The sequence below is a fragment of the Astyanax mexicanus genome, chromosome 21 (assembly GCF_023375975.1).
Source record: "Astyanax mexicanus isolate ESR-SI-001 chromosome 21, AstMex3_surface, whole genome shotgun sequence".
NCBI lineage: Eukaryota > Metazoa > Chordata > Actinopteri > Characiformes > Acestrorhamphidae > Astyanax > Astyanax mexicanus.
In genome coordinates, this window is record NC_064428.1 from 25,144,985 (window position 1) to 25,172,755 (window position 27,771).

The following is a 27,771-nucleotide window of genomic DNA, read 5'->3' on the forward strand; positions in this document are numbered from 1 at the left end:
TAATAATAGCACTTTTTGTTTTGCTACTTTCTAAAACAAGCATGGAGCCAAAAGTGTTTTTTCTATAACTGTACAGCTCAAAAACCCTTTTAAGCACTATTATTTTTAAACAGTATGCAGTTAATCTAAGGGAAACCTGCTCCTCTGGGCTATTTTCTATTGTTGAGCTCCAGTTGTACTGGGGATGCCTGAAATGTATATCTACATGAGATAATGTCTTCAGACTGGACATGGCCTTGACACTGGTGTTTACGGTCAGACCAAATGGGGAATGCGAGGCATGCATGCAAAAATGACTGTTCAGTCTATTTTAGCTGTATATGTTAGGCCTGGATGTAGGTAACAACTGTTCACTTGTTTTGGTTGAGTCTGTAAATCCATTCGTGTGATTCAGTACAGCCACAAGCTTTGAAGTGTGTGCATGTGCTACAATCATAAACATCAGACTTTATTTCTGATTTGGTGTCCATTTTTGAATATATAAAAAAATAACCCTTTTTTGTTTTACAGTTTGAGTTGGTATACTCAAAACATTAGCTTTTTATAGGAAAATTACAATGATTTATCATTAAAATTTTCGGAATATTTAAATTTTTCATATACAGTACTTGTTAAAAGAACCCTACATCATAGCCTTACACATGCACCTCCCCAGAAATGTAACTATGTGACACGGAAAAAAAGAAGAGACCACTTAATGATGTTTTTCTTTGATTTTACCAAATTGAAAACCTCTGGAATATAATCAAGAGGAAGATGAATGATCACAAAGCATGAAACCAAACTGAACTGCTTGCATTTTTGCAACTGGAGAGGCATAAAGTTATCCAAAAGCAGTGTGTAAGACTGGTGGAGGAGAATATGCCAAGCTGCATGAAGACTGTGATTAAAATAACCAAGGTTATTCCACCAAATATTGATTTCTAAACTCTTACTTTCTAACTTTATGAATATGAACTTGTTTTCTTTGCATTATTTGAGGTCTGAAAGCTCTGCCTCTTTTTTGTTATTTCAGCCATTTCTCATTTTCTGCAAATAAATGCTCTAAATGACAATATTTTTATTTGGAATTTGGGAGAAATGTTGTCAATAGTTTATAGAATAAAACAACATGCACACACACTCTTACCCCACTTACCCCAGAAAATGGAAAGCACTAAAAACCCTACTACCTCACTGGACTCTATTGCACACTGTGTAATAGAGTAATTACTACCTCACCTGGTCTTTTTTGCACACTGCAAAATTTGCACACTGTCTTGCTATTTATTATTCTTTGTCTGTATTGTGTTGTATTGTCTGTCTGCACTTTTGTACTGTTGCACTATTGTTCTGTCTACACTGTGTTTATGTGCACCATGGTCCCTGGAGGAACGTTGTTTCGTTTCACTGTGTACTCTGTATATAGCTGAAATGACAATAAAAACCACTTTGACTTTTGACAATGTTCATTCTGCTTAAGCATAAACCGATAAATAGCAAAATAAGAGAAACTGATTCAGAAATTAAAGTGTTCTCTTCATTATTTCCAGAGCTGTATTTGGGTTAATTTTCCTATTTTATGCTATTTTAAGGTTTGAGAGGTGTTAGTTGACAAAGAAACAAAGAGACAGGATGGGCTCTCTTGGTCTCTCTACTAGCTTGGTGCTGACAGTTATTCAGCTTGACATGGAGTCTTATCAGTCTGTGAGGTCTACATCGTAACAACTGAGTTCTGCTTTAAAACACTGTGTATTTCCCCTTTTACTGTAAAATTCAGTCAGAAATGCTAATGTTGCTAAAAACTGGTTAGCCAACAAATGCTAAAAAATGTTTAAAATTAGCTTCTACTCTATTCATGTTTAGCCTATTGTTAGCATCTTTGTTTCTTTAACTCGCAGTATAGTGGCTTGTAAATAGCACCGCAATGCTAATGCAGTGCTGTAGTTCAGTTAATTGGTATTTTTTAGACATATTTGGGTTAATCTTTTAGTTTTGTGGCATTTTAAGGTTTGTATGTTGACAAAAACACTAAGAGACAGGGTGGGCTCTCGTGGTCACTACACTAGCTTAGTGCTGACAGTGATTGGACTCGACATGGAGTCTATCACTCTGCGAAGTCTGTCCCCACTAGGTGTGTGTGTGTATGTGTGTGCTCTACTAGTGGTGTGCATTATGCAGTGCTTTGTATAGCATCAGGCCTAGGGCAAGGGAAGCACTCAGTAGGGGGCCTGTACTACTGTTTCGTGTGTCTTAATGACAGACGCCATGACTTTCACCCTGGCAACTGCTGTTCAGAACGTAGTTTATCACGTTACCACAGTGCTGTCCTTTCATTACCTCTCCTGGATTAACCTCGCTACACTCTCTAAATAATAAAAAACTACCACACTTCAGCTTTCAGGGTACAAATGACGAGACTGGGGAGGTGCACTCAAGAATATGTCTACCGTATCTTTAAATACGTGACATAATTGTGATGTATTGGTTTTATTTGCTGCTTATGACCTTAATTTAACCCTTGTCATTTAACCTTTGTAAATAATGAAGAATAAACATTTTTGTCCAAAACAGAAACTGAACAAATTGAAACATTACACACTCAAATACCAAACAAGTTCTTTGAATTTGCCACCTTTTTCCACCATTGAATAAAGTACATAACCTAAATGTATTTTCACTTAAAAAAAAAAAAAAAAAAAAAAAAAAAGCAATAAAAAATATTTTTGGAACACTTAAAATTTTAATATCCCGCAGATAAACCAACATAATAAAGCACATTTACCTCAACAGTGCTATTCTGATCTTGAATTTACCTCAGCAGTGCTATTCTAATCATGATTTTACCTCAGCAGGGCTATTCTACTCATGCATTTACCTCAGCAGTGCTATTCTAATCAAGAATTTACCTAAGCAGTGCTATTCTATTCATGAAATTTACCTCAGCAGTGCTATTCTTGTCATTAATATACCTTAGCATTGAGATTTAAATCATAAATTTACCTCAGTATTGATAATCTAATCATGAATTTACCTCAGCATTGATATTTTAATCATCGATTTACCTCAGCAGTGCTCTTCTAATAATGAATTTACCTCAGCAGTGCTCTTCTAATAATGAATTTACCTCAGCAGTGCTGTTCTAATCAAGAATTTACCACAACATTGATATTCAAAACATTTATTTACATCAGCAGTGCTGTTCTAGTTACACGTGTATCGTGGGATGTTTGGTCAGTAATCAAAATCCAGTAAAGGACTGGTGAACTAAGGCAGCACATGGAGGATCTACTCCTATTAGGTAGTTTTATTCATATGGCTAATTTGTGCAAATTAGCTGATTTAAGGCACATTTTCTGTTGTTTTGACTAAGATTATTTTGTGCAGCTGTTCCCAGATCAGCTGCAGTACAAAACCACTGCTTGACAACTGACTGCCTTTTGTAGCATGTGCATGTGTCACATAACAGGATTATCTTGTACATGATTTAACAGGAAAGTGCCATATGCCCCATTTAGTAATTGTTCAGTGAGCAGCCGTTCATGCAGATTCTTTCAGCTTTGGCTTTTTTGATACCTCCAACACAATTAACCAAATATAGCAGGGAAACAAGCCGATTCCTGGAAAAGGAAGTCTTCTGAAAATCCATGTGATTTTGAAACGGCTGTGGGGTTGGAGTGTAGAGTTTTTGGAGTGATACCAAAAGTCATGAATGCAGTCTGGAAGGGTAAAAAGTAATGGAAGGGACTGAGAAAAAAAAAAAGTTTCCCGTTAGTCAGTTGGCCATATCCGATACAATGGTTAGCATATTCAACTGAACAGCTGCAGACATCAAGTGGGACTATTTGCATATCGGTTTATTTGACTGTTGTACTTTTTTAACACTGAAAAAAAGAATGCTTCCTTAAATTAATTTGGAACAAATGTTAACATCAATTCTAACTCAAAAGTCTGGTTCGGAATTTCAACTCAGTCTTTATCCCGCAGTCTGGCTTGGAATTCCACCTCAGAGTCTACCCTTGCAATTGTTTTTCAGACTTAAAGTTCCCCCAAATTCCATCTCGTCCATCTCCATTCTGAATTCTGGAGTGGAGTCCACTCCACAATTGCTTGTTGAATTATGATTCGGAATTTACAATCTGCCTTGGAATTCCACCTCAGAGTCTGCCCTTGCATCTGCCTTGGAAATCAGAATCAGAAATCAGAGTCCACCTCGGAATTCCAATTCGGAGTCCACCTCTGTATACTGGCTCTGACTTCATTCCAGAAATGCTTGTCAAATTCTGCTTCGGAATGCCAGCTCAAAGTCTCTACCCTGCAGTCTGCCTTAGAATTCCACGTTGGGGTCTGCCCTTGCGTCTGCCATGGAATTCAGAATCGGAGTCCACATTGAATTTTGACTCGAAATCCCTGCCAAATTCCAACTCAGAGTCAACCTTGGAATTCCTACTTGGAGTCCACCTCAGAATTGCTTGTCGAATTCTGCCTCCGAATTTCAACTCAGTCTCTATCTCACAGTCTGCCTTGGAATTCCACCTCAGAGACTGCCCTTGCGTCTGCCTTGGTATTCAAAATTCCAACTCTGGATCCACCTCGGAATTTCTACTCGAAGTTTGCTCCAGAATTCCAACTCAAGAGGGCTCTGGAATTGCTAGTCAAATGCTACTTTGGAATTTCGCCTCAGTGTCCACCCCAAAATTCAGACTCGGAGTCCACTTTGGCGTCTCCATGCCCTGACTTGGAATCTGTCCCAGAAGCGACCCCAGAATTCCGACTCTTAGTCCACCTCAGAAGTATATGGTGGCAATGGTAAAACTATATATTGTGTAACCCTAGCATATATTTATAAGATACTGACAGATTTTGTCACCGAAGAAACTAAATAGAATACCAAAGAAACCACCTAGTAACACCAGAGCAACCATCTATATACATTATAGCAGCTTAATAGAAACCATAATGCTATAATAATGTTTTTGCACAATTTGGCAGTTTAAGCAGGAACTAAACTCTCTTTCTTTAGTTTCATACAATTAACTTCTAAATGCTAAATACTAAAATTATTCGCATAATCATCAGATTTTAATCTCTGTATGTACTTTCCCTCCCCTACCAGCTCGTATTCTGTTGTGGAAACAGTTTTACGGCGATGACGGCTGCAGCTATTCCTATGTCAGGGGGCTGTATGTGGGTTAATGTGTGTGTGTCTGTGTGGTGTGTGGTGTGTTTGCACATAACATGACATGGCTGACTTTTAGAGGAGTGCTTAAAGAGGACGTGGAAATGATCACGTTTCAGTTTTAATGAGCATCTCATGCGTCCAGAAATGTCAGCTAGCCTGCAAGAGCACACTGTGCTACAGCTGCTAGCTGAAATGACTAGCGTTCATGTATTCATGTATTTTTAGCCTCATCAGCGGGACTTCGGTTGGAACTAGGCTTTTAAAAATGATTCAAAACTAATCAGTGATGTTTATCATTCAGTAGTAGCCTATAAAACAATGAATTTGATTTATACATCGATGATCTCATGTTAGCAGGTGATGTAAGCTACTTACGTTCATTGCTAGCAATGTTTGCTAGCTTTGTGTTGGCCTTTAAAGCCGTCCTCCTCAGCTACAGGGGACAGCTGAAACCAGTCCAAATGCTTGAGTCTGGAGACGTGGTGATGGCCTCGTCCAGATCCATTTCACCTGAAGCTCTGTTCCTGCTCAGCTGTGGTTAATGAGTAGCCTGCATGTTGGCGCTTGCTGCTAGGAAGGCAGTTACCCAATAATTACGCACTAATTGCACACGTTTATTTGATTAGCTGAAGTCCATGTTTCCCATGCTTTCGAATTAGCCCTGACCAAAGGATATTAACGTCCCTTGAGAGGTTTAATAACGTTCTGTAGAACTGCAGTGTGGCATCTCTGGATTGTCCTAAATGGACTTGTAGAGTTCATTTCACACCTTAGGCACCGTCCATATGTATCCGGATATTTTTTTTAAACCGAAATTACCCTCCCTAAATTTTGGACACCCCACAAAACTCTTGCTTGGTCACACTAGCTATAAAAAAAGACAACACAGTTAAACAAATTAAGTTGTACATTACTCCACATTTCCTGAGTGGTTTACTGTGCAATCCTAAAATTATGGATTACAAATTTAAATAAAGCATTTTAGACTGCTAAAAAAAGAAAGGAAAAAGAAACAATTATCACAGTATACTTCCAAAAATGAGTATTGCAGGTAGTGGCCACAGACAAATATACTCCCCTTACCCACTACTGGTAGCATAAGGCGGAACCTACAGCCCTTTCAGGTTCTTCAGGTAGTCCAACTCTACTCCTCAAGGATGGTGCATTTATTCTTGCTGTTGCTAAAAGATTTGCTGTGTTTTCCAGCACAGTCTCAAGAGCATAGAGCAGATTGGAGGACACAGGTCTTTGCACAAGGACAAATTACTGACAAATATATACATTTTTATATTGAAATTTGTGAACTGTGCCTTTTTTCATTTTTTTTAAACAATTGGTCTTTGTAGCAATTGGTACTTTTTCTTTTTAGAAATACATTGCCCGTACATGCATACATTTCCCATACATGCATACATTGCCCATATGGAAATTTGCCCAAGCTTAGATTGCATAGATATATTGCCCATACATTGCCCATACATGCATGCATACATACATACATACATACGCCCATATATACATACATTGCCCATACATACATACATTGCACATCCATACATACATTGTCCATACATAAATACATTCATTACCCATACATACATTGCCCATACATGCATACTTTGCCCATCAATACAAATATTTTCCATACATTGCACATACATTGCCCAAACGAACATACATTGTCCATACATACATACATTGCCCATTCATACATACATTGCCCATACATACATGTATTGCCCATACATACATACAAACATACATACATTGCACATCCATACATACATTGTCCATACATAAATACATACATTGCCCATACATACATACATTGTCCATACATATATACATTGCCCATTCATAAATACATTGCCCATTCATACATACACTACACATCCATGCATACATTGCCTATTCATTACCCATTCTTACATACATTGCCCATACATACATAGGTCATACATTGCCAACACATACATAAATTACCCATACATACGTACATACATACATACATACATACATGCATACATACATGCATTGCACATCTATACATACATTGCACATACATTGCTCATACATACATACATACATACATTGCCTATACATTGCCCATACATACATACGTAGTCCATACATGTTTTTTATAGCAACATTTGTGCCAGTTCTTTCTTTCACTACAGTACTGAGACATCACCTGATCTGTGATGCTCCACTGACCATTAAAGAACAAGGAGAAAGTCTACAGTCTGTAATCGTAGAACTACAAAGTGTCCTATACTGTATGCTCAGTGGAGCTGAGAAACCATGACCTTTTAGAAACAAGGAGGCGGTCATAATATCCTGATATAACTGTGTACATATACATACTAAGGCAGTCCAGTTTAAATATGTTTGGATTCTGATGAAAACTGAGTTTGATTAGGTTAAAGATCTGTAAGGTTACAGAATCTCTTACATCGCACCATTTTCAGCTAAAAGAGAACACGTTTGTGGGCGGGGCCTGAATAGGTCAACTGAGGAACCGTCATTTGTCTTGGATGGCTAATCTCAAAGTTTGTTTGGACTTCTTGAACGCTTTATAAAGGAATGAAAATGAGATGATTGCATATTCATGCTCTGACCTGGGGTCAGGAATTGTGTAGGTGGTAAGTAGACTCTCTCAGTGTGTCTGTTATTCAAGATGGAAGGAATAAGAGAAAGAGAGAGAGAGAGAGAGAAGGAAAAAGAAAGGGCCTGTTACTGATGATTGCACATAAAGATCATTTATTAGCACAGATGTGAAGCTTGAGGCGGCGGGGCTGTGGTTTGTCGTATGATCAGAATGTGCCGGAAGATTTTTTTTTTTTTTATGTGCTCTTATGTAAGTGCGTTCTACTGTGCAGTAGTTACTTGGTGAAAGTGTGGGGCTGGGTTGCCATAGTAATGGCAGAATTATGATCCATCTCTTCGTCTGTGTCTGGCCATCGCTTACAGTGCCTGCTTATACTCTATACGGACAAAAGTATTGGAACACGTCAACACTGCACTACTACAAGTCAGTTCGTGAAATTTCTACCCTAGAAAACATCCCTATACGACCTTTCTTAGCCTTGTATGACTGTTTTTTCTTGGAACAGGCAGTAACATGGTGTGCTCAGGATAACTGCTTGCCAGATTACTACGCCAGACCACTAGAGGTGCTACACTTTGTGTAGAAAAATAGCTATAGAAGTATAGTATCAAAAGTGGCTAACTTGGTAACATTCATTTGGTGTTGGGTGTTTTTTTTGGGGTCATTGTCATGTTGCTGGGCCCAATTTTTACAATAAAGTATTACCACATTTTATGGACTTATAAGGTGCACCATATTATAAGGCGCACTATCAATGAATACCTATTTTCCAGTCTATTTTCATACATAAGGCTCACCGGATTATAAGTAAAAAAAACTGTAAAAAAATAAATAAATAAATAAATGCAAGCTAAACAGATTTATTTTCTAAAAACTGTTTATTTGGGTGAGTAAAGCACTTCTGTTTATTTACAGTAAGCTTAGATTTTCAATATTTTCAACAGCGCAATTAGCAACAGCGCTTAGTGCTAGTAAATGCCGCCCGATAGCCTACACTGAGGAACCTTATTTGTTTTGGTAAACCAGGGTGCTATTAGCTAGCGTTTTTTCCCACATAGCTTGTTTTATTATGGTATGTATGCAGATTGCAGTCTAATATGCTCACCTCCCGAGTGGCGAAAGAGCTAGCACTGCAGTTGCAGCTAATGCTATTACTGCTCCAGCCTTGGTGCTGGAGAAACTTTACTGAAACTCCTGTATAACTCTGTACATCCTGACTGGTAGAATTCATACATAAGGCACACCAGATTATAAAGCACACTGTCTGTTTTGGGGAAAATAAACGGATTTTAAGTGCGCCTTATAATGTAAAAATAGGTATAAATAGTGAAGTACAGTGTATTCTGTAATGGAGAGCTTGCTGCCACAGCAATAAATGTTGCTGCAAATTAACCTGAATTATGACACTTCCTCCACCATGCTTCACAGTTGGCAAAGTTCTTGTTCTCAAGTGCTTGTAAAATTATAAATAATTTTTTCAATTTACTATATGGCGTGTTCTTCCAGAAATCTGGTAGGGCTGCAACTAATGATTATTTTGGAAGTCGACTAATCTGATGATTATTTTTTCGATTGGTCGATTAGTCAACGATTATTTCTACCATGTCCTCCATCATTAAAACCAATAGAAACAGCTGAACATGAGATTTAAAAGGCATTTAAATGTCCAGATGTTGTATGTAATGTATGTAATGTATGTACTGTATATTGTGTTTGGGCACTTTTGGAGACACGAGCCATTTACTCATCACCCATTGCGCTTCTGTCCCCAGCACTTTGTGTAATGCAGGAATGTTACAAATTAACGATTAGTCAACAATTAAATTTGTAGTCGGCAAATTTAAATAATCGACATTGCCGATTATATCGACCAATCATTGTAGCCCTAAAATCTGAACAATATCTCCATTTGAAAATCTGTGTACCTGTAGTGTAAAGTAGAGTTTATATTGTTGTATATTAGGACAAATTTAGGGACAATATAGCACAAATCAACAGAACACTAGCCATAAAACTGTACATGTGGGTGTGTATGTATATCTATATCCAGTGACTTCATAATAGCACTTAATGGCACTCTTTATGACTCTGGAGCTATGATAAGCCATATGACACCTTCTATAAAAGTAGCGTGGAGTATTTACCCTCCGCGTCGCAATGTCCTTTCACTCTCGGGAATCTGCTGGGAAAGTGTGTATCATTTTACTCCAGACTCCATTTTAATGTACCTCGTAAATGCTTCACGTGTACTTTACGTTACGATCACGTACACACTTTATCCTTCCATATGTTCCAATTTAGTCTTTGTAAGAATCGAGCCAATGTCATGTTTAGGCCCACATGGGTTTTATGTGCTATAAAAGTGCTGTAAGTGAAGCATCTTTATTGACTTGACTTTATACTTCTATACTTACATGTATAGTACTATGAGATTTATATCTGATTCCAGATATGGTCTTAGAGCCGTGAGATTTGGGGGCTTTGTTTTAAGGGTTAACTGTGGGAGCTTTGCAGATCCAGGGGTATCAAACTCCCAGTCTTGTGATAAATAACCCACTACTCTACTAAACAACGACCCATGACTGTACAAACCCAAATCAGAAAACCATTGAGACACTATTAAAAGATTCAAATAAAAACTCATTATTTATATGACTTTTATATGACTAAGTGACTTTTTACTGAATTGTATAAAAGAGAAGCCTTATGTTGACCACGCTAGGGTGGACTAGTGCTGGGCGGTATGACCCAAAAATGTACATCATGATATTTTTTAAGATTCTGATGGTTTCCTGGTATATTTAGTATTTTTCTTTTTCTTTTATATATAGGTTTGTGACTTACTCTACTGTTAGGAGTACACATATTATCAAAGACTAAGACTTCAAATTAAGGCTTTGATTAGTATTGGGTTTGCTTTGTCCCACAAAATTACACAATATATAAAGAAATCAGACTTCATTAGCAGAAAAACTGCAAAAGAATGTAAACAATAGACTTTAAAAATAAATATGCCAACACCTTGTATCCAGGGAATTTATTCTCTTGTGCTGAATAAATGATTCTGTACCCTGGACTGATTCTGGGGGTCGTCTCAGGGACAAGAGGATCTTTTTCTCCTCTTTTCTCAATTGCGCAAGTCCGTTTGTCTCATTTCTGAGTGAGTAATTGCTTTTTGCAGTTGTTTTTCTATTTTACTCAGATAGAAAAACATTCATACAGTGAGGAACAGCAGCAGGAGCACCTAAGATAAGATAAAGTGCTGTTTTTATTTCTGTCCAAGAAGAACTGAACGTTTTGCTCCACATTACTTCGTTGTTTTAGCTTGTTATGCTAAGATACTAGTGTTAACCATCAAGTTGTATGTGCTTCTGTGGTGGTGCTGTTTTATACGGTGCTCCACAGTGCCTCTAGTGGTATGGCGGTATGTGAAAAATGCATCTTTAGGTGTGCAACTGTGGGGGAGCATCCTTGTCTTTTTCTTGAATTTAGAGACTTATTTAGCGACACAGAGAATCATATAAGCATTCTATTCAAATAGTTCTTTTTCATTCATGATGCTTCTATATACAGTCATTACTTTTGCTAAAGAACCCTTGAACCCCTCATATCGGAGATATGAGGTTTCGCCGTAACGGACAAAAAGCAGCCGTACTTAGAAGCCTAAATCGGGTAGGTGTGTCCTTGCTGATCCAGGATCTGCTCTGTTTAGTTCTCCTAAAAGTGTTGATCTTTAATGGTTGTAAGAAATACACAGTGCCTGGTCTCAGATCAGCTGAATGAGGGTGTGTTAGAGTTGCTGCAGTGTTGCTAAGAAACATGAGCTCCTACTTAACCTCCATTTTCTCCCTGACAGCTGCGCCTCTTGTGCTCGCTAATGCATTCATTTCAGCCTGCTCCGACCATGTGTGCCACGTACAATGATCATCTCCCAAAAGGCATGCACACACACACTCACAAACACACACACACTCACAAACACAAGCCCTCTTATGTACACACACTTCAGGCGCCATATAGACAATATATACAAATACATTTTAACAGCAGTACAAAAGATAAGGACTATGTGAGGACCCTAAAAAATGACAGATCATGATAAAAATTACTGTTTTTTTTTATAAAATGAAGGATCTTAAATGGTTCTTGGCTTGGGTGCACAGGTTTGGGTAGGTTCGGTTTAGAGTTATGGACATATCAAAACATTTAGAGGTTAGAGGTTGGCAATATGGCACTTTTATCACAACATTTTAGGGTATTTTTGTGATAATGATATTTTTGATGATATATAAAAACACTGAAAAATATTTAATTAGCTAGTATAAATATTGAATTAACTAGTATAAATATAACAGGTTCAAGTGTTGTATTTGTATCTATTTTGTAAATAACAATAACAGTTTTTATTTTAAAATAGTAATGTGACAAAAATGGGGGGGGGGGGTTGCTAAAGTAGGCTAAACTAAGTAAACAAAATACTTTCTTTTAAGATCAAACGAGCGCTTCCATTTATTTACAGTAACCTTAGATTCCCGAATTTCTACAGCACTATGACTGGAGCATTAGCATTAGCGGCTAATGCTGCTCGACAGCGAGGGCAATATTAGGTAGCGGTTTGTCTCATGTAGCTTGTTTTAACACAGTAAACATTCAGACTACAGTCCAAAACACTCCCCTATGAACGGCAAAAGAGCTAATGCGGTTAGCGGCTAATGCTAATGTTGCTTCAGCAGTGCTAGCCGGGGTAAGCAGCAGGCTACAGGCCAATAATACTCACCTCTGAACAGGGAAATAGCGGTTAGCGGCTAATGCTACTCCAGCCTCAGTTCTGAAGAAATAAACTGAAACTCCTGTATGACACTGCACTTGAGCGGAGTGACTTTACTGCTTCTTATTACCTGAATGGTAAAATTCATACATAAGTTGCACCAGATTATAAGGCACACTGTCGATTTTTGGGAAAATTAAAGGATTTTAAGTGCCCCTTTTAGTGAGTTATATAATTTTATAATTACACACATGGCATTTTCCTTTCATTAAGTGTGAGTACATACACATGCAGCACACACACACACACACACACACTTCTAGAAGAGAATCCTTTGGGAACAATATCCTTGTTTCATCTCAACAACTAGGCCTGTGGTTGCCAGATAGAGACAAAGAAGGTTCATTTCTATTGACCGAACAATCCCTCGTCTACAAGCACCCCGTTACCTTATCAGTGCTGAGCGGCAAGTACAAGCACAGCCACCCAACATTTTATGATTCCCAGGACAGAATAGCGCAGCTTGCTGGAGCCCAGTGGAGCAGGCTGATAATGTCAGTGTGACAGCTTTACTGGCTTTGATAAATTGAAAGGGTAGAACAAAGATGGGGCTTTTATTTGATGCTGGAACAGGACACAAAGGAAGCGATCGCTCACCGGGACACTCATGTGTCTTGTAATTTCACTTCAGTGGAAGTGTATTGCCCAAATACTGGTCAAATTGGACCAGTTCACTATTAGCGTCAGGTTACCCTGCTTACCCTGAAAGCACAGAGTTGGGCAAACTGGAAATTTCTCTGTGTCTTCTGTAAACTTCCATCATAAACCCTCAAAACATTGCTGATTAGTCTAAACAAATAGCATGAAAAAAAAAAAACATGACAGCTGAAATGAAAATGGCTTCATCATGTGTCTCGGGCTCACATGAGCAGCGGCGTTTCCAGAGCTGGTAGGGATAAAATTATTTATTTATATATTTTCTAGTACGTCAGGTTGTTATTTTATATATGTGATGATGTAATATTATGTAATGACGATATAGTATATGTAAGTGATTACAATATTGAAGCGATTGGACAAAACTGTATATATGAATGGAGGCTTTAGTCCCCTGTTGGGCCACTTCTATTCTGAAACCCAGATACAAGAAATACGGTTAAGTAAACATGGAGGGATACGTATGTTGCAGCTCAGACTGTAGATCCTGCATGCTCGTAGGTGTTCATAGGTTCTGGTTTGCTGTTTGTGAGTGAGCATTTTCCTGCTGAAAAAAATCCGGTTGCAAAATAACAATGTAAATCAGTAAATAGTTTGTTTTGCATAACCATAATAAAAACTTGTTCCAAACCCAGTAGTTTGTGTGGTCACTGGTGTCATTGTTGGCCAATGTAGTGTCTTTACAACATCTTGAGTTTCTTTCAGTGTAGCTCAGGGCATGCACATTATGAAAGCCAGTTTTGTCTGCAGAATCAACCTGGTTTCATTTTCTCTTTTTGCTGTGTAGCACATGTATTATGTTCATTATTTTTCTCATCATAAGCATGAAATTATCGATTAATTTGGCTAAAATGGGTCAAACTGAATGCACTGATTAGAAAAAGTGATGTTTAGTTCTTTGAGTTAGATTTTACCTTGCTGTGGTTGTTACAAACTTTACATACTGTTTTCTCTTTCCAGTTTTAAGGGTCATGTGTGTGCTGTATTAATAACTGGGGTTTCCAAAGGGAAGTTGGAAGTTTGCAATACACAGTTTTACAGTACTTCCCTTAAGTAGGCATGACAGCTGGTCTTATGTATGGAAATTCTGTGAGTACGTGTAATAAAAAGGAAGTTAAAAACATGATTTGGGGATTTAGATAACTTTATAATTATATGTCTCAGGCCACCTTTTGAGGTGATTGGTTTAAATGATCAGATCTGTATCTGTTTTAAATGTGAATTGTGGCTTAATTCAGCCTGAAGTGAGCTCAAGTGTAAATGGGCTCTTTGGGCACCGAGTGGTCTAGCAGCTAAAGCGCTGTCACTATGATTGGGAGACGCTGGTTCTAATCCTAGTCATGCAGCTTGCATCAGCTGTCAGAACCCAGAGAGAGCACAATTGGCCTTGCTCTCTCTGGGTGAATAGATTGCGCTCTTTGCCCTCACCAATCCTAGGGTGATGTCAATTAGCACAAGGTGTCTGTGAGCTAATGTATCGGAAATGAGTCACTGCGCTTTCCTCCGAGTGCGCTGTGATGGTACTCTGCAAATTTCAAAAAGAGACTGTGGAGGCATATGTCTTGTGTTGTGGCATCACCAATGAGGGGGGATATATAGCCGAATGGTTGGGACAATTGGTTTAGCTAAATTGGGGAGAAAAATATGGGAGAAAATTAGAAATAAATCTTTAAAAAAAAGTTAATGGGCTCTTATTGTTATTACACTTGTACACAATTGAATATTTGGGGTCAGAGGGGTAGAGCCCTTCACAAAGCTAATTGTCAGCAATAGTGTCAGGTACTGAACCCACAACCTTGTGATCCAACCACTGTCCCATCAATTAACACAGCTCTACACGTCTATGTAAAATACAGACACACAAACTTATTCTGTCTATCTCTCTCTTTTTCTTACTCAGACTCTCTCGGCGGACCTTTCCCCTCCTCCACTCACCGATGCCACCACAAGCCGAAGCGCTGCTTGCCCCTGCAGCCCTGCATGGGCCTCCCCGTCAGCCCGCTGCTCTTCCACCCCAGCGCCAAGGGCTCTCAGATCGTCATGGATCTGGCCCAGAGAACCGTCAAGAGGCAGGCCAGCTTCTGCAACGCCATCACCTTCAGCAACAGACCTATAGCTCTCTACGAGCAGGTCCGCCTAAAGGTGAGAGCAGGAAGACACTACTACCCATACTACCTATACTACCTATTTTACCTTAGGGGGGTGCTGTATATAATACAATGCAAAAAAAGCTGTAACTTCCACTACTGTCTATTCAAAATATGAATGTAAATCCAGGTTAGTCTTATGCTGCTTCTTTCCACACTACAGAACAAAAAAATGTCCAGACTGCAGTGTAAATAGAGACGTGACTTCTGTATACAATTACACCAGCAGCAGCAGCTGTGTGCTGAAAGACTGTATAGGCTTCCTGGTGGCACCTTTATCTTTCATCTGCAGTGCTGCAGCACACCTACACACCAAACACTGAGCTGTCCAAAAATAACCATCTCCGTCTCGCATCTGTTTCTGACAGTCTCAGACACGCAGGACCACACAGATACACTCTTATCCTGCCACAACACTGATACACACACACAGTGCTTCTTTAGTCCCATATCGTTCCTAAAGGAACTGGTGTTCCACAGAGAATGAGAAAGAGAGAGGGACCTGGGAGAGAGACCAAGAAGAGTAGGAAAGAGAGGTCAATCAAGAAGAAGAGAGAACAAGAGAGAAATAAACCGAGAAGGAGAGAGAGAGAGAGAGAAAAAAAAGACCATGATGCAAAGAAAGCAAAGAGTGACTGCAAGAGAGACGTAGATAACAAATAGACCAAGAGGAAGAGAATGAGCATGATAGAGAGAAATAGGGGGAGACAGACAAAGAAGAAGAAGAAAAAGGGGGAAGAAGAGACCAATACCAAGAAGAAGAAAAAGGCAGGGATAGAGAGAACAAAAAGACCAAGAGTAAGAGAGTGAGAATGAGAGAGTGAGTGAGACAAAAACAGACAGAAAGAGATAGAGAGACTAAAAAAGAAAGAGAGAGAGCACAGGAGAGAAAAGTAAACAGAGGCAGATACAGAAAGAGCAAGAGAGAGAGACCAAGAAGGCCTGAGGGGTGTGAGAGATAAACCAAAGACCAATTGAAAGAGACCAAAATACAGAGGGAGAAAGAAAACAAGAAAAAAGAGAAAAAGACAGGATCAGAGAGCGGGAGAGAGAGTGAGCGAGGAAAACCATGAAAAAGTTAAACTAAGAGGAAGAGAGTGAGAATGTGAGAGTGACTGAGAGAAAGAGAGAGAGACAGACAGAAAGACAGATAGAAGGAAGGAGAGACCAATAAGACCTAGAGAGAAAGGGTGAGGGATGAGAGAAATAAACCAAATATCAACAGAAAGAAACCAAAAAACAGAGGGAGAAAAGAAGGAAAAAAGAAAACAAGAATAAAAGAGACAGAAAGACAGACAGACAGTATAATAGAGTGTGAGAGATGTTAAGAGAGAGACCAAGAGGAGTGGAAGAGCGGGTGAGAGGTAAACTAAAAAAGAGAAAACAAAAGAGAGAGATTGACAAAGGAGAGAAAGTGCACAACACAAAGAAAGCAAAGTGAGTTTACAAGAGAGATAAAAGGACCAATAGGAAGAGAGTGAGTGAGACAGATTAGGTAAGAGGGACAGAAATACCAAGAAGAAGACAGAGGAAGCAGAGAGAGGGAGAAAGAGAAAGAGAGACTAAGAAGGCCTAGAGAGAAAGAGTGAGAGAAATAAACCAATGATCAAGAGAAAGAGAACAAAACAGTGAAAGAAGGAAAGAAAGACATTAACCAAGAGGGGGAGGGAATAAAAAAGAGAGAAGAAAGTTGAAAGAGAGTGAGAAAGAAAGAGAGAGAGAGAGAGAGAGAGACAAAGAAGGCCTAGAGAGAAAGAGTGAGGTTGATGTTGAGTGAGTGAAAGAGGTTAGTGTTCTGAACTTTTATTTAGATTTTAAATCTAGCTTAACCAGTTACTGTTTAGCATACACATAACACACACACACACACACCTGCACAATTAAACACTCTCACATTTTCCTGACACGCCTATAGACATACAGACATTTTTAAACACACACACACACACACACACACTTGCACCGTGTCAGTCTTAAACCCAGAGACCCAGAGACTGTAGAAAAGGCCAGGGCGCAGTGGTGTAAGTCACCATGTTCTTGACATGTTTGTAGTATTTATCCCCTCAGCTGGGGCAGTGGTTACTGTAAGTCAAATAAAACAGACCCCTTCTACTCCAAACACAGCATACTTCCCCCTCACACACGGCCCCCGGCCTCCACCTTACGCTGCCCTTTAAAGGAATACTTCACCCAAAAACACACCGCTAACACTGCTGTGGAGCGGACTGGCATAGCTCTAGTCATAATGCTAGCGGGATGATGATGTGTACTGTCAGTCACATAGTCAGAGCTAGCAGTGTTAGCATTCTGGGTGCAGCTATCCTTTAAACCAGGGTGGAAAGTGGTGTAGACGATGTATGAGAGGGGATGTAGAGATGCATATTAGCCTGGATTAGCTCGCTAATATATGTTACTGCATTTCAGGCCTGCAACACATTGCAAAAAAAATTTGGGTCAGAAGCAATTTAGAACCAATAATGATGTGATTTTCAAACAGGTGATGTTGAAAAAAAAGTGAACTTACCATATTTTTTTAACTGTATTATATGGTGCACTATAAATAAACGTCTATTTTCATATTTCATATACTATTTTCGCATTATGAGACACTAGTAAGGAACAGGGGTGTCGTCATATTTTTCTTCTAATTCGGCAGGTAAAGCTAAGCAAAGCTAAGTAAACAAATCTGTAATTCTTAAAAAAAACATTTTTCTTTTAAAGTCAAACAAGAGCTGGATGCTAATCTACACAGATTTCTCTCCTGAACACTGTTTATTCGGGTGAGTTAAGCACCTCCATTAATTTACAGTAAGCTTAGATTTCCAGATAGCTGGGTGCAGCAGCATTAGCATTAATTACTAACTAGCAGGACATAAATGACAGCCGACAGCACTACACTAAGGAACCCTGAGTGTTCTAGTAAGCCAGGGTGATATTAGTTAGTGGTTCGTCCCACTTAGCTTGTTTTAACATGATAAACACACAGGCTGCAGTCCAATATACTCGCCTCTGGATGACAGAAGGTTAGCGGCTAATGCTAATGCTCCAGCAGTGTTATCCAGGGTTATCAGCAGGCTACAGGCCGATAATACTCACCTCTGAATGCGAAAGCGCTGTGCTTAGCACGGTTAGCGACTAATGCTAATACTCCTTCAGCCTTGGTGCTAACTTGACTACTCCTTACAAACTGATTGGTTAAATTCATACATACTCTGACGATAGTAAAAAATAGGGTAATCAAAAACAGTGTCCATAAAAGGCTGTGAGATTTTGTTTATGTTTTAAAACAATGTTATTTAAAGAAAGCTTGGATAATTGTAATTTTACAGTGCATAAAACAATTAATATTTAAGGCATCATGAGGAATTTTAGTTTGTAAAGGGTGCAAAGGTCCCAGAGTCCAAGGGTGCAAACCTAAGATGAACACCCATGATTTCAGATCCATTATATGGCACTGTATCAAGAAATGTCATTCAAGTTGTCATTTTTTCTAAGGACCTTTTTTAACAAGACCACATGCTGCACACATTACAAAGGCATGGCTGCTGAAGATGATGTAATGGGTACTGGATTCAAATGCTTGTATTCCTGATCTTCCACCAACGTTGTTAGAAATGTGACCAGAATAAACATGAAAATTAAAAAGTATATTGGGTTCATACTGTGTGCACTGTCAAGCACTTAAATTCAGAATATGTTAATATAGTAAACAGTAAAATAGTATAAGTAAAATCTTTGGCTTTTCCCTCTTAGATCACCAAGAAGCAGTGCTGCTGGAGTGGAGCTCTGCGTCTGGGCTTCACCTCCAAAGACCCGTCTCGCATCAACCCGGACAGCCTGCCCAAGTACGCCTGCCCAGACCTGGTCTCCCAGAGCGGCTTCTGGGCCAAGGCCCTGCCGGAGGAGTTCGCCAACGAGGGCAACCTGGTGGCCTTCTGGGTGGACAAGAAGGGCCGTGTCTTCTACCGCATCAATGACTCCAGCCCCATGCTGTTTTTCAGCGGGGTCCGCACTGTCGAGCCTCTGTGGGCTCTAATCGACGTCTATGGCCTGACTCGAGGAGTTCAGTTACTGGGTGAGTGACACAATTGTGCCCCCTAGAGAATTGAGGTCGTCTTTATAGCTAGAAAAATTGTAGGAATTGAGTTGAAGCAAGGCTAAAAGCTTACCAGTAACAATCCCATGAGCCTCACTAAAAGCTATGCTATAATGTGCAGCTTGCTGTGAATTGTTGCCAATGTTGTGAACTATAGCCTACAATTTTTTGGTTTCATGAAGCTTTACATAAAAGGAACAGTACTTATTAGACTTACTAAAGAGCATCTGAACATTTTTTGGCCCTAAAAAAAAGTTAAATTACACATAGTTGTAAAGGAGCCCCTAAAGTGACATCATGTGTAAAAAAAAAAAAAAAAAAAAAAAGTGTCGCCACTCAAGACGTGGAAACAAGTTGCTTAAATCATAGCCATTAAGGCGTGGCCAAATGGACCTTTTGTGTCACAGCTAATAAAGCAGGCAGCTCTCAGGGGTTGTGCAGAATATGAATGCTTGAGAAAGGTAAACAGGTCTACATACTGTCTGCATCTGAGCCAGTCAGCTTTTAGAATGAGAATTAAGTGTTTTTTTTTTTACTTAGAATTATGCCATATCTCACTGCAAGACACTCCAAAATATCGACATAATTTATTCCAAAATAAAAAAAATAAACCAATTTACTCTCCATTTTCTTACTAAAGATTATTCTGGGATTAAAGGAGCTTTGATGTAATATTCAGTTTCTTCATGAGCATTAACAGAAAGGTTACAGAAAAGCAACCATTGTTATTCTCCAGCTAGATTTAGTTAACTCGTTCCCACTCCTTAATAAGTGTGCCCACACCTTAATAATCTCATTCCCATGCCTAAGCCTGAGGATCTCGTTCCAATGCCTTAAGATCTTGTTCCCCCACACCTTAGGATCTCGTTCTGGCCATGCATTTTTTTTTATATGATGTCACCTTAGGGGCTCCGTACTTATTAAACAGCATTTAAACAATTTTTTTTTGTCCTAAGCAAAGTTGAATTCGTACTATTTGTACCTCAAAAACAACTTAAGTTACATTTTGAAGAACATTATTTTAGGAGTGTAGAAGGTTTTCCTGAGCATAATAAGCTAATGTCCCAGTGTCCACTAAGCTAAAACTAACTAGTGCCTAAACTGTACTTTTTAAAAATTATGTTTTCAGAATGCAGCCATATTGCATGGCCTATATTGAGCCTTAATGTTTAGCGGTTCTGGGAATATCCGGAGTGTGTGACGGGCTGAATGAGTGCATGTCTTGAGGACTGGGTTATTGTGTTAACAGCGGGCGAGCCGGGGTGTATAATCACACTCAGCCTGGCACGCACAGCAGAACTTAGCAGGGCATACCGTGGGCTAGGCTTTGATGTGTCGGCGTGTGTGAAGCTCTACACTCATACACACAGACTCGCATACTGCCTTAATGCTGTCATCCCCCGGGGATAATTATAGAAGCAGGTCACATGCTGTAGAGATAGCCCCATCTATCCTAATTGTGCACTGTGCCAGTTGAGCGCGGCCTCCCTGCCCGCTATCTGCTGACTGTATGGGATGGTGTTTGGTATGTGTGTGTAAGTGTGCGACTTTATCTAAGAGCAGTCTGTCCCAGAAGTTTGGGTGGTGCTGACACGAATCACCAACCCCATATTCCTCGACAGCGCAGTAGTGCATGTATGTGTGTGTCTCTACTCACTTCCCACCACCACCACTACTATCACTCCAGGCCCATCGCTGCATCTTCCTCTTTCTTTGACAATCTGCAAATGGACAGATGGCCCATGGCTGTAGGTCAGCACAGCACTTCTCCAGCTCCCATCAAACATGGCCCTCAAAGCCCTCCATGCCCGGGCTGGAAAGATCAAAGTTGAGTGGCCCCATCTGTAGAACTTGGAGAGCAGAGAGGAAGTAGCTCCTACAGTTTTATCAATAGACCGGGGAAAGTGCTCTCGCTCCAGTAGAAGAAGGTTCTCATCAGTTCAAGTCAATAAGAACCTCGCTCCTGTAGGCATGGCTAGCACCCCAGCCTGAAAACGATTTAGCATACTGTTAGGCCTGTCACAATAATTACATTATCGACTTATCGTATAGTAAATGCACATGACCTTAATCATTTTAATAATCGTGACATCGTCCGTTGTGTTTGCACTTACAAAATGCAACTACATATATTTTGACCGTGGGCATGACCCAGTAGCACTGAAGCACAGAGAGATACAGACACAGGGAGTAAATGAACTCAAAACATACCTTTATTAAGAAAAATGAAAAAATCAGCACCCAAAACAAACATAAAGAAACATAGAAACATAGGTCCAACACAGGCCAGCTGGAACAGACCGGGGCTGCACATCATGGTTCACATATTTTCATTAATTTTGTCAATATAAAAATGTTTATTGATCACTGAACATGTTTAACATCCCTGCAGACATACAAACAATATATTTACCTCAGCAGTGCTACTGGCTACCTTTCTCTTTGAAAATTTCACTCAGAGGTAAATGCATGACTAAAGTAGCAGTGCTGTGGTACATTTATGACTAAAATTGCACTGCTGAGGTAAATTCATGACTAGTCATAAATTTACCTTAGCTGTGCTACTCTAGTCATACATTTACCTCTGAGTGAAAGGTAGCCAGTCTCTTGGTAAACCTCAGCTAACATTTTCATAACATTTTAATTTGGTTCCATTAATTTTGACAGTTTCCAGCAATGAATTAAATTGAATAGCCTAAATGTGTTTTTGTCTTACAAATGACAAAACTACAAAAAAAAAAAAAAGTTTATTGATCAGTGAGCATGTTTAACATCCCAACAGATATACCAACAATAAATTTACCCCAGCAGTGCTACTCTAGTCATACATTTATTTACCTCAGAAGTGCTTCTCTAGTCATGCATTTATTTACCTCAGAAGTGCTTCTCTAGTCATACATTTACCTCAGTAATGCAGTTTTAGTCATAATTGTCCCTCAACTATCACATTTTTGGTTGTAAATTTGATTTACGCAAGTAAATGATTGGGAAAATGAACTTAAACCTGTCGTTTGTCGACTGTTGGTGTGAAAGAAAGGAGGGGGCCATGTGTGAATTTGATGCCACTGCTGAAAAAATACTCATTTTAGAGGAAACACTGCAATGTGACTTAACATAAACCTGTCAAAAACATCTGATTCTGTGAGAAATTCAGATTCAGGCCATGTTACCTGTTACTTTAAAACATGGCAGTTTAGAATCGTGTAGGTATGTTATGTGAACTAAATTTAGCCTTTTTTAAGTGATGGAAAAAATGCCCTAAGTGTGATCTTTGTTATGGGTTTGGAGCCTCAATGCTTTCCACCTGCATGTTGTTGTGTATATCTGCAGTTCCTTGTAATTTTCCACATTGCTTTTGGGTTCACGGACTCTTATCAAAGAATCTACATTTTTTTTAAATGCTGTAGGCAGACTCACGGCCGAGTTCCCCTACGCACGGCTAGGTCTGAGACTGCCACACTCGTATAAACATATACCACTGCCCACAAACACACGAGCACTCCTCTGGAACAACCTTCACTTCAGATTAACTCAGCTGTCTGTTCACCTGAATAACCCATATTTCAGTGTGTAGCACTGTCTGGCTGAGTGTGTGTGTGTGTACACCATGTTTTTCCCATGCACATTTGTGTGCACATTTGCCATGTATGCAAGTCTGGGCTGGTTACACTTATGACGGGTGCCAGATTGACGTTAAATAAGTCCTTCATTTTTCCCAAGAGCCGAAAGAGCTAATTGGGTCATGTTAAGAGGCACCTGTAGCTCAAGGCAGTCACAACACCTTTTTATTAATCTATTGCAGGGTTTGACTTGACTTGTGTGCAGAAAGGAAGTACAGTAATCCTGGGAAAATGCTAGGGTTGTAAATTTGCTTGGACATTGAAGGCATGTCTGGCTCAATAAAGCATAAATCATTGTATGTTCATTTTTCATTATTGCCATCGAAAAGCATTTTTTTCTCAGTTTTATCACCGTAATAAATCAGTATTAAGGAAATTGGGCGTAAAATAAAAGTCTGTGCACTTCAAAGTCAACCTCAATGAAGCTGTCCCTTGTGTTGGGACTGCTATTTGGAAGGAAAATGAAGGTTGGGGTGGAGTGTTGATAGCACGTCCAAAAGCATGCCAATCTTTTTCAATCAGTTTAGTAGGTCGGTGCTGTAAATGGTCATGGGTAATCTTATTCTCATACCGTCACCATGACAGACAGTGAGCATGTTTGTGGCCCTTTTTTAAAGAACAAAAATCATTGCTTGTGCTTAAACTGCAAATATTTTACCTACGCCTATTGATTTTTACATTTCGTTTTTTTTTTTTAATATCAGCATTGAGTTAACGAGAGACAGAGTGAGTTATCGAGAGAGAGACAGGGTGAGTTAGCAAAAGACAGAGCAAGTTAGCGAGAGGGAGAGCCAGGGTGATTTTATCACAATTTGAAATCTGCTTGTCTACTTAACTGCCAATGCTAGTGCTAACATGTTTAACATGAATATACACCTCCTGCTCCTTCTCACTTTATTAGCTCTATACCCTTTATAGCAGTATCAGCTAGTCATAAACAAATCAAAGACGCTTCCTGAAGCCCTTTTAGCTTAGCGGTGTTACTGTGACAATCCTGGAGCTGTTCTTTGCTAGCGTTTGATTTAGCGCTGGGCTATATGTGGGTCTTAAGCTGCGCTGTCATATTATAGCCCCTTCTGGGTTCAAGAGCGTAAGTGTAATGGAGTGAAATGAAGTCGTCCCACAAGGCGTACGGACACGCCGAGAATGAGGAATGTTGTTTAATAAATACCTGAGGCCGAGGCTACTCCACAGCCCTGTCACTCACACACACACACACCCATACACACATACGCTGGACTGTATGTATATGTGTGCGGCCCTGAGTGGCTTCAGATGTGAGAACTTCAGTGTAGAATTGAAGTTGGACCCAGGCCTAGAAACATGGCTAGGATAAGTATTACACAATGAAATCAGCAGGGTTGAATTAACTCCTACAGCATCTGGATTAACTCTGTGTTGAGACAGAGCCATGTTGGAACCCAGTGTTTGGGATGAAGTACAATAGCCATGTCTTCTGCATAATGACTTCACTTCTGCGAAGATTGCGCACTAAGATGTTTTCGCTTGTAACTGTAGCTGCTGCTGCTGAAGGATTTAAGGTTCTGTGGTACGTAAATAAGCAGCAGATGCCAAAAATCATATGGATTTTTTGAGATAATTAGAAAGAAACAGATGCTGTTTACATTGCATTGCAAGAAGTGGTCCAGAATTACTTATAATACTTGATATACTTGTAATAACATCTTGCTTTAGTAATGCACACCAAAATTAAGAGTGCTTTTCTTTCTCCCATGAGGTTTTGCAGCAACAAAATGTTCTGTGTTTTTAGCTGTACATGCCATACACATGTTAAAGGTGCTATATATAATTTTTTTTATACAATCTTTTTATCCCTCAGTGCTACCTTAAAAGCTATGTCATTCATTCGTGCAGTGGGTTAGAAAACTGGGTACCACTTTAAAATAAGACTACCTAAGGGTTTATAAATGGTTTACAATTAGTTTATTTTTGTGTACTAATAATGTTGTAAATGCCTTAAAAATAATCAGCCATTAATAGTCAGTTATAACACATGTACATTCACTATTTGGCGAACAACAGGTCATTGTTGCCCTTTCTATGTATGTTATAACTGATTATTAATTATTTTATGGCATTTACAACCTAATTAATAACCATAAATAAACTAATTGTAAACCATTTATAAAACCTTTATAAAGGTAGTCCTATTTTAAAGTGGTACCAAAAACTGTTGCTAAAATTGCTGCTACTAAGCAAATCAGTGTGTCAATTGTACATCATAAACATTCACAAACATGGCAGTTAAACTGCAAAAAAAAAAATCCAATAGTACCCAGCTATCATGCTGAAGACCTGTAAAGCTAAGCTAAGTAATCAAAACCGTAATGCAATGCTGCAGTGCAATGCAAAGTCCAGTTGTTGTTATTATTACTTATGAATGTCTAGACACCAAGATTGATAAAGTTTCTAGACAGATCTGACAGATCTTTTTTTTTATTAAAACAAGCTGTATGCATTGCAGAAACTGGACAATAATATTTTTTTAAATAAATTCCAGACAAAACGTGAACAATTGCACGCTTACTTTTCATATTGGTGCGTTTTCCAGTGTATAAATATGTGAAAAGCTTTGTACTTTTGTCTCTGCACAATCAAAATGATGAAATCTAGCCTCTTAACATTAAGACCAAATTGTGCGTAATGAATACAGATGTAATACTTTTTAGTAAACATAATCATCTCTGAAGACACTTTAGTTTTTCTGGATCTTCTACAGTCCTTATAGGGACCGAATAGTAATTTCAGCTTCAATTTGAGTCTGTCTTTCTGTCTTACCTCACTGTTCTGTTTGTTTTGCTCAGTAAATGAGTAGTGATCACTGTATTCACTTTCCAGAACTCTTGTGAGAGACAGTAAGAAACAAGCGGAAAAGAAAATGGACGGTTTAATGCTAGCGCTCCAATGGTGAAAGCTTGATGGATGTGGCCAAGCCTGTGCTAAGCTCTTTGTTTATGTCTTTAGCGAAGCTAGCAAGAAAGCTAGTTAACTAATGACAAGAAATGTGTTTAAAAAAACAACAGCAGGAGCAGGCAAAGCAGAATTGTGTGTTTGGGTAAAAATAAAGCAGTGTTTTGAGTTTTTTTATTTTTTTGAGCGGTTTAACAGAACTGCTGATCACTGTGTTGCCAGTACAGAGATTTTTCCCCTGGTTTCAATAATTTATTGAAATTTATTGGATTAACATCCAGCACTTGAAAAAAAAAAAGTTTATGTTATATTTTTGATTACTTAGGCACCCCCAACAGCAAGACCTGCGGAATTACAAGGGTCCCCTTACACAGGCAACTTTTACTTTCTGCTTAAAATATCTTATATTAACTGGAAAATATATACACAGTCTTTTATTTAATAATAATGACTCTTAACATGATATTGAGCTTAATGCGCCTTATAACAGTTGCATATATAAAAATAAGACCCTGTTAATTGATATTACGCCTTATAGTCAGAAAAGTAAGTACTTATTTTGTGTTAGTATATTTTAAAAATTAAAATGCTTGACTTGGCTATTTTATAATTTAGTTATTCATGATGTTTATTATAAAATTCAGGTGATTTTTTGTTTAGTTTTTGGCGAATTTGCAGTACTAAAATAGACACCCCTTCTAAATGTAGAAATGCATTCAGCTACTGTAGGTTGCACCCATTGCTGACACAGAGGTGCAAAATAGAACAGAACTGCCAGGAGCAGATATACATAAAACTATTGGCACTGTGCCTAATGGCAGGTCCTGGATAGAAGGGTATTAAGGGCACTAGCATTGAGCTGTTTGAGCTGTTTGGCTGTAGAAGAACTGTGTTCTCTGGAATGATGGAGCTCATCCAGTGCTGTAAAATGATGTTCTTTCCACTAAATGCAATCAGATCCTCACAGCAATGCTGTAGTAGAAACTGTAGTAGAAAACCCTTTCTCCACATTAGACACTGTTACTTCAGTAAATGCAGGATAACGTCTTTTTTTAATAGTCTTGATTGCAGTGAAGAAATTTTCAATTAAAATTAGCTCTGGTTTAAATAATTGATAAAACCCCCTGAGCTTCAGCAGACATGCCTGTTTAAAAAGTATGTTGTAAAAAAATATGTTTCACACCTGTGGTTTCAGATCTTACAGCATTGTTGTTGTAGAACACACTTCTTAGTGTACTTTCTGCTTATTCTTCAGTTCCTTCACTGTAAGCCAGAGTTCAAATACCTTATATAATGTAAACACATACTTGTTTCAAGCACTTCAAGTGCAGTTCCTGATATGGGATTTCAAATAGCCTCCCTTCAGAGTTATGCGCCCTACTTACGACGTAAGAGTCGTATTTGGGGAGAGCTGTCGGGGTTTTACTGTATGGATGTAAGCAATGTGGGTTAAAGATGCAGAGTAGTTGGGTGGTGCTTTAACTACTTTCCGTTAGGGACCACTTGTTTGGTTTACAGTAACACTTAGGGGTAGTCTGTGGTGAGTCTGTAGTCTAAGAAGAATTGGGTTTGATTGAGATACTTTTTCACAGTTATATGGTAGTTCAGTTTAAACAAAATTTACTGGAGTAACTATTTACAAAGTGTTGGATACAGGCAGTGGACTAATATTTTGTAATTTGTGTAAAGTTTAGAGGTTTAAAATGAGTCTGAAAGTCCAAAT

At 38.9% G+C, this 27,771-nt stretch overlaps 1 protein-coding gene and 1 long non-coding RNA gene across 3 annotated transcripts in view; one reads left to right on the plus strand and one right to left on the minus strand.

Annotated features, from left to right (window-relative positions):
- neurl1aa (neuralized E3 ubiquitin protein ligase 1Aa) overlaps positions 1–27,771 on the plus strand; it is a 145,458-nt gene that overhangs the window by 78,876 nt on the left and 38,811 nt on the right. For both annotated transcript variants that reach the window (XM_049470011.1, XM_049470012.1), the window contains exons 2-3: positions 15,155–15,396; positions 19,155–19,476. In XM_049470011.1, the coding sequence (XP_049325968.1) occupies positions 15,155–15,396; positions 19,155–19,476 (564 nt within the window). The remainder of the gene's footprint in view (positions 1–15,154; positions 15,397–19,154; positions 19,477–27,771) is intronic.
- The window catches only part of LOC125785832 (uncharacterized), a 102,671-nt gene that overhangs the window by 30,349 nt on the left and 44,551 nt on the right, over positions 1–27,771 (minus strand). The window lies entirely within an intron of this gene.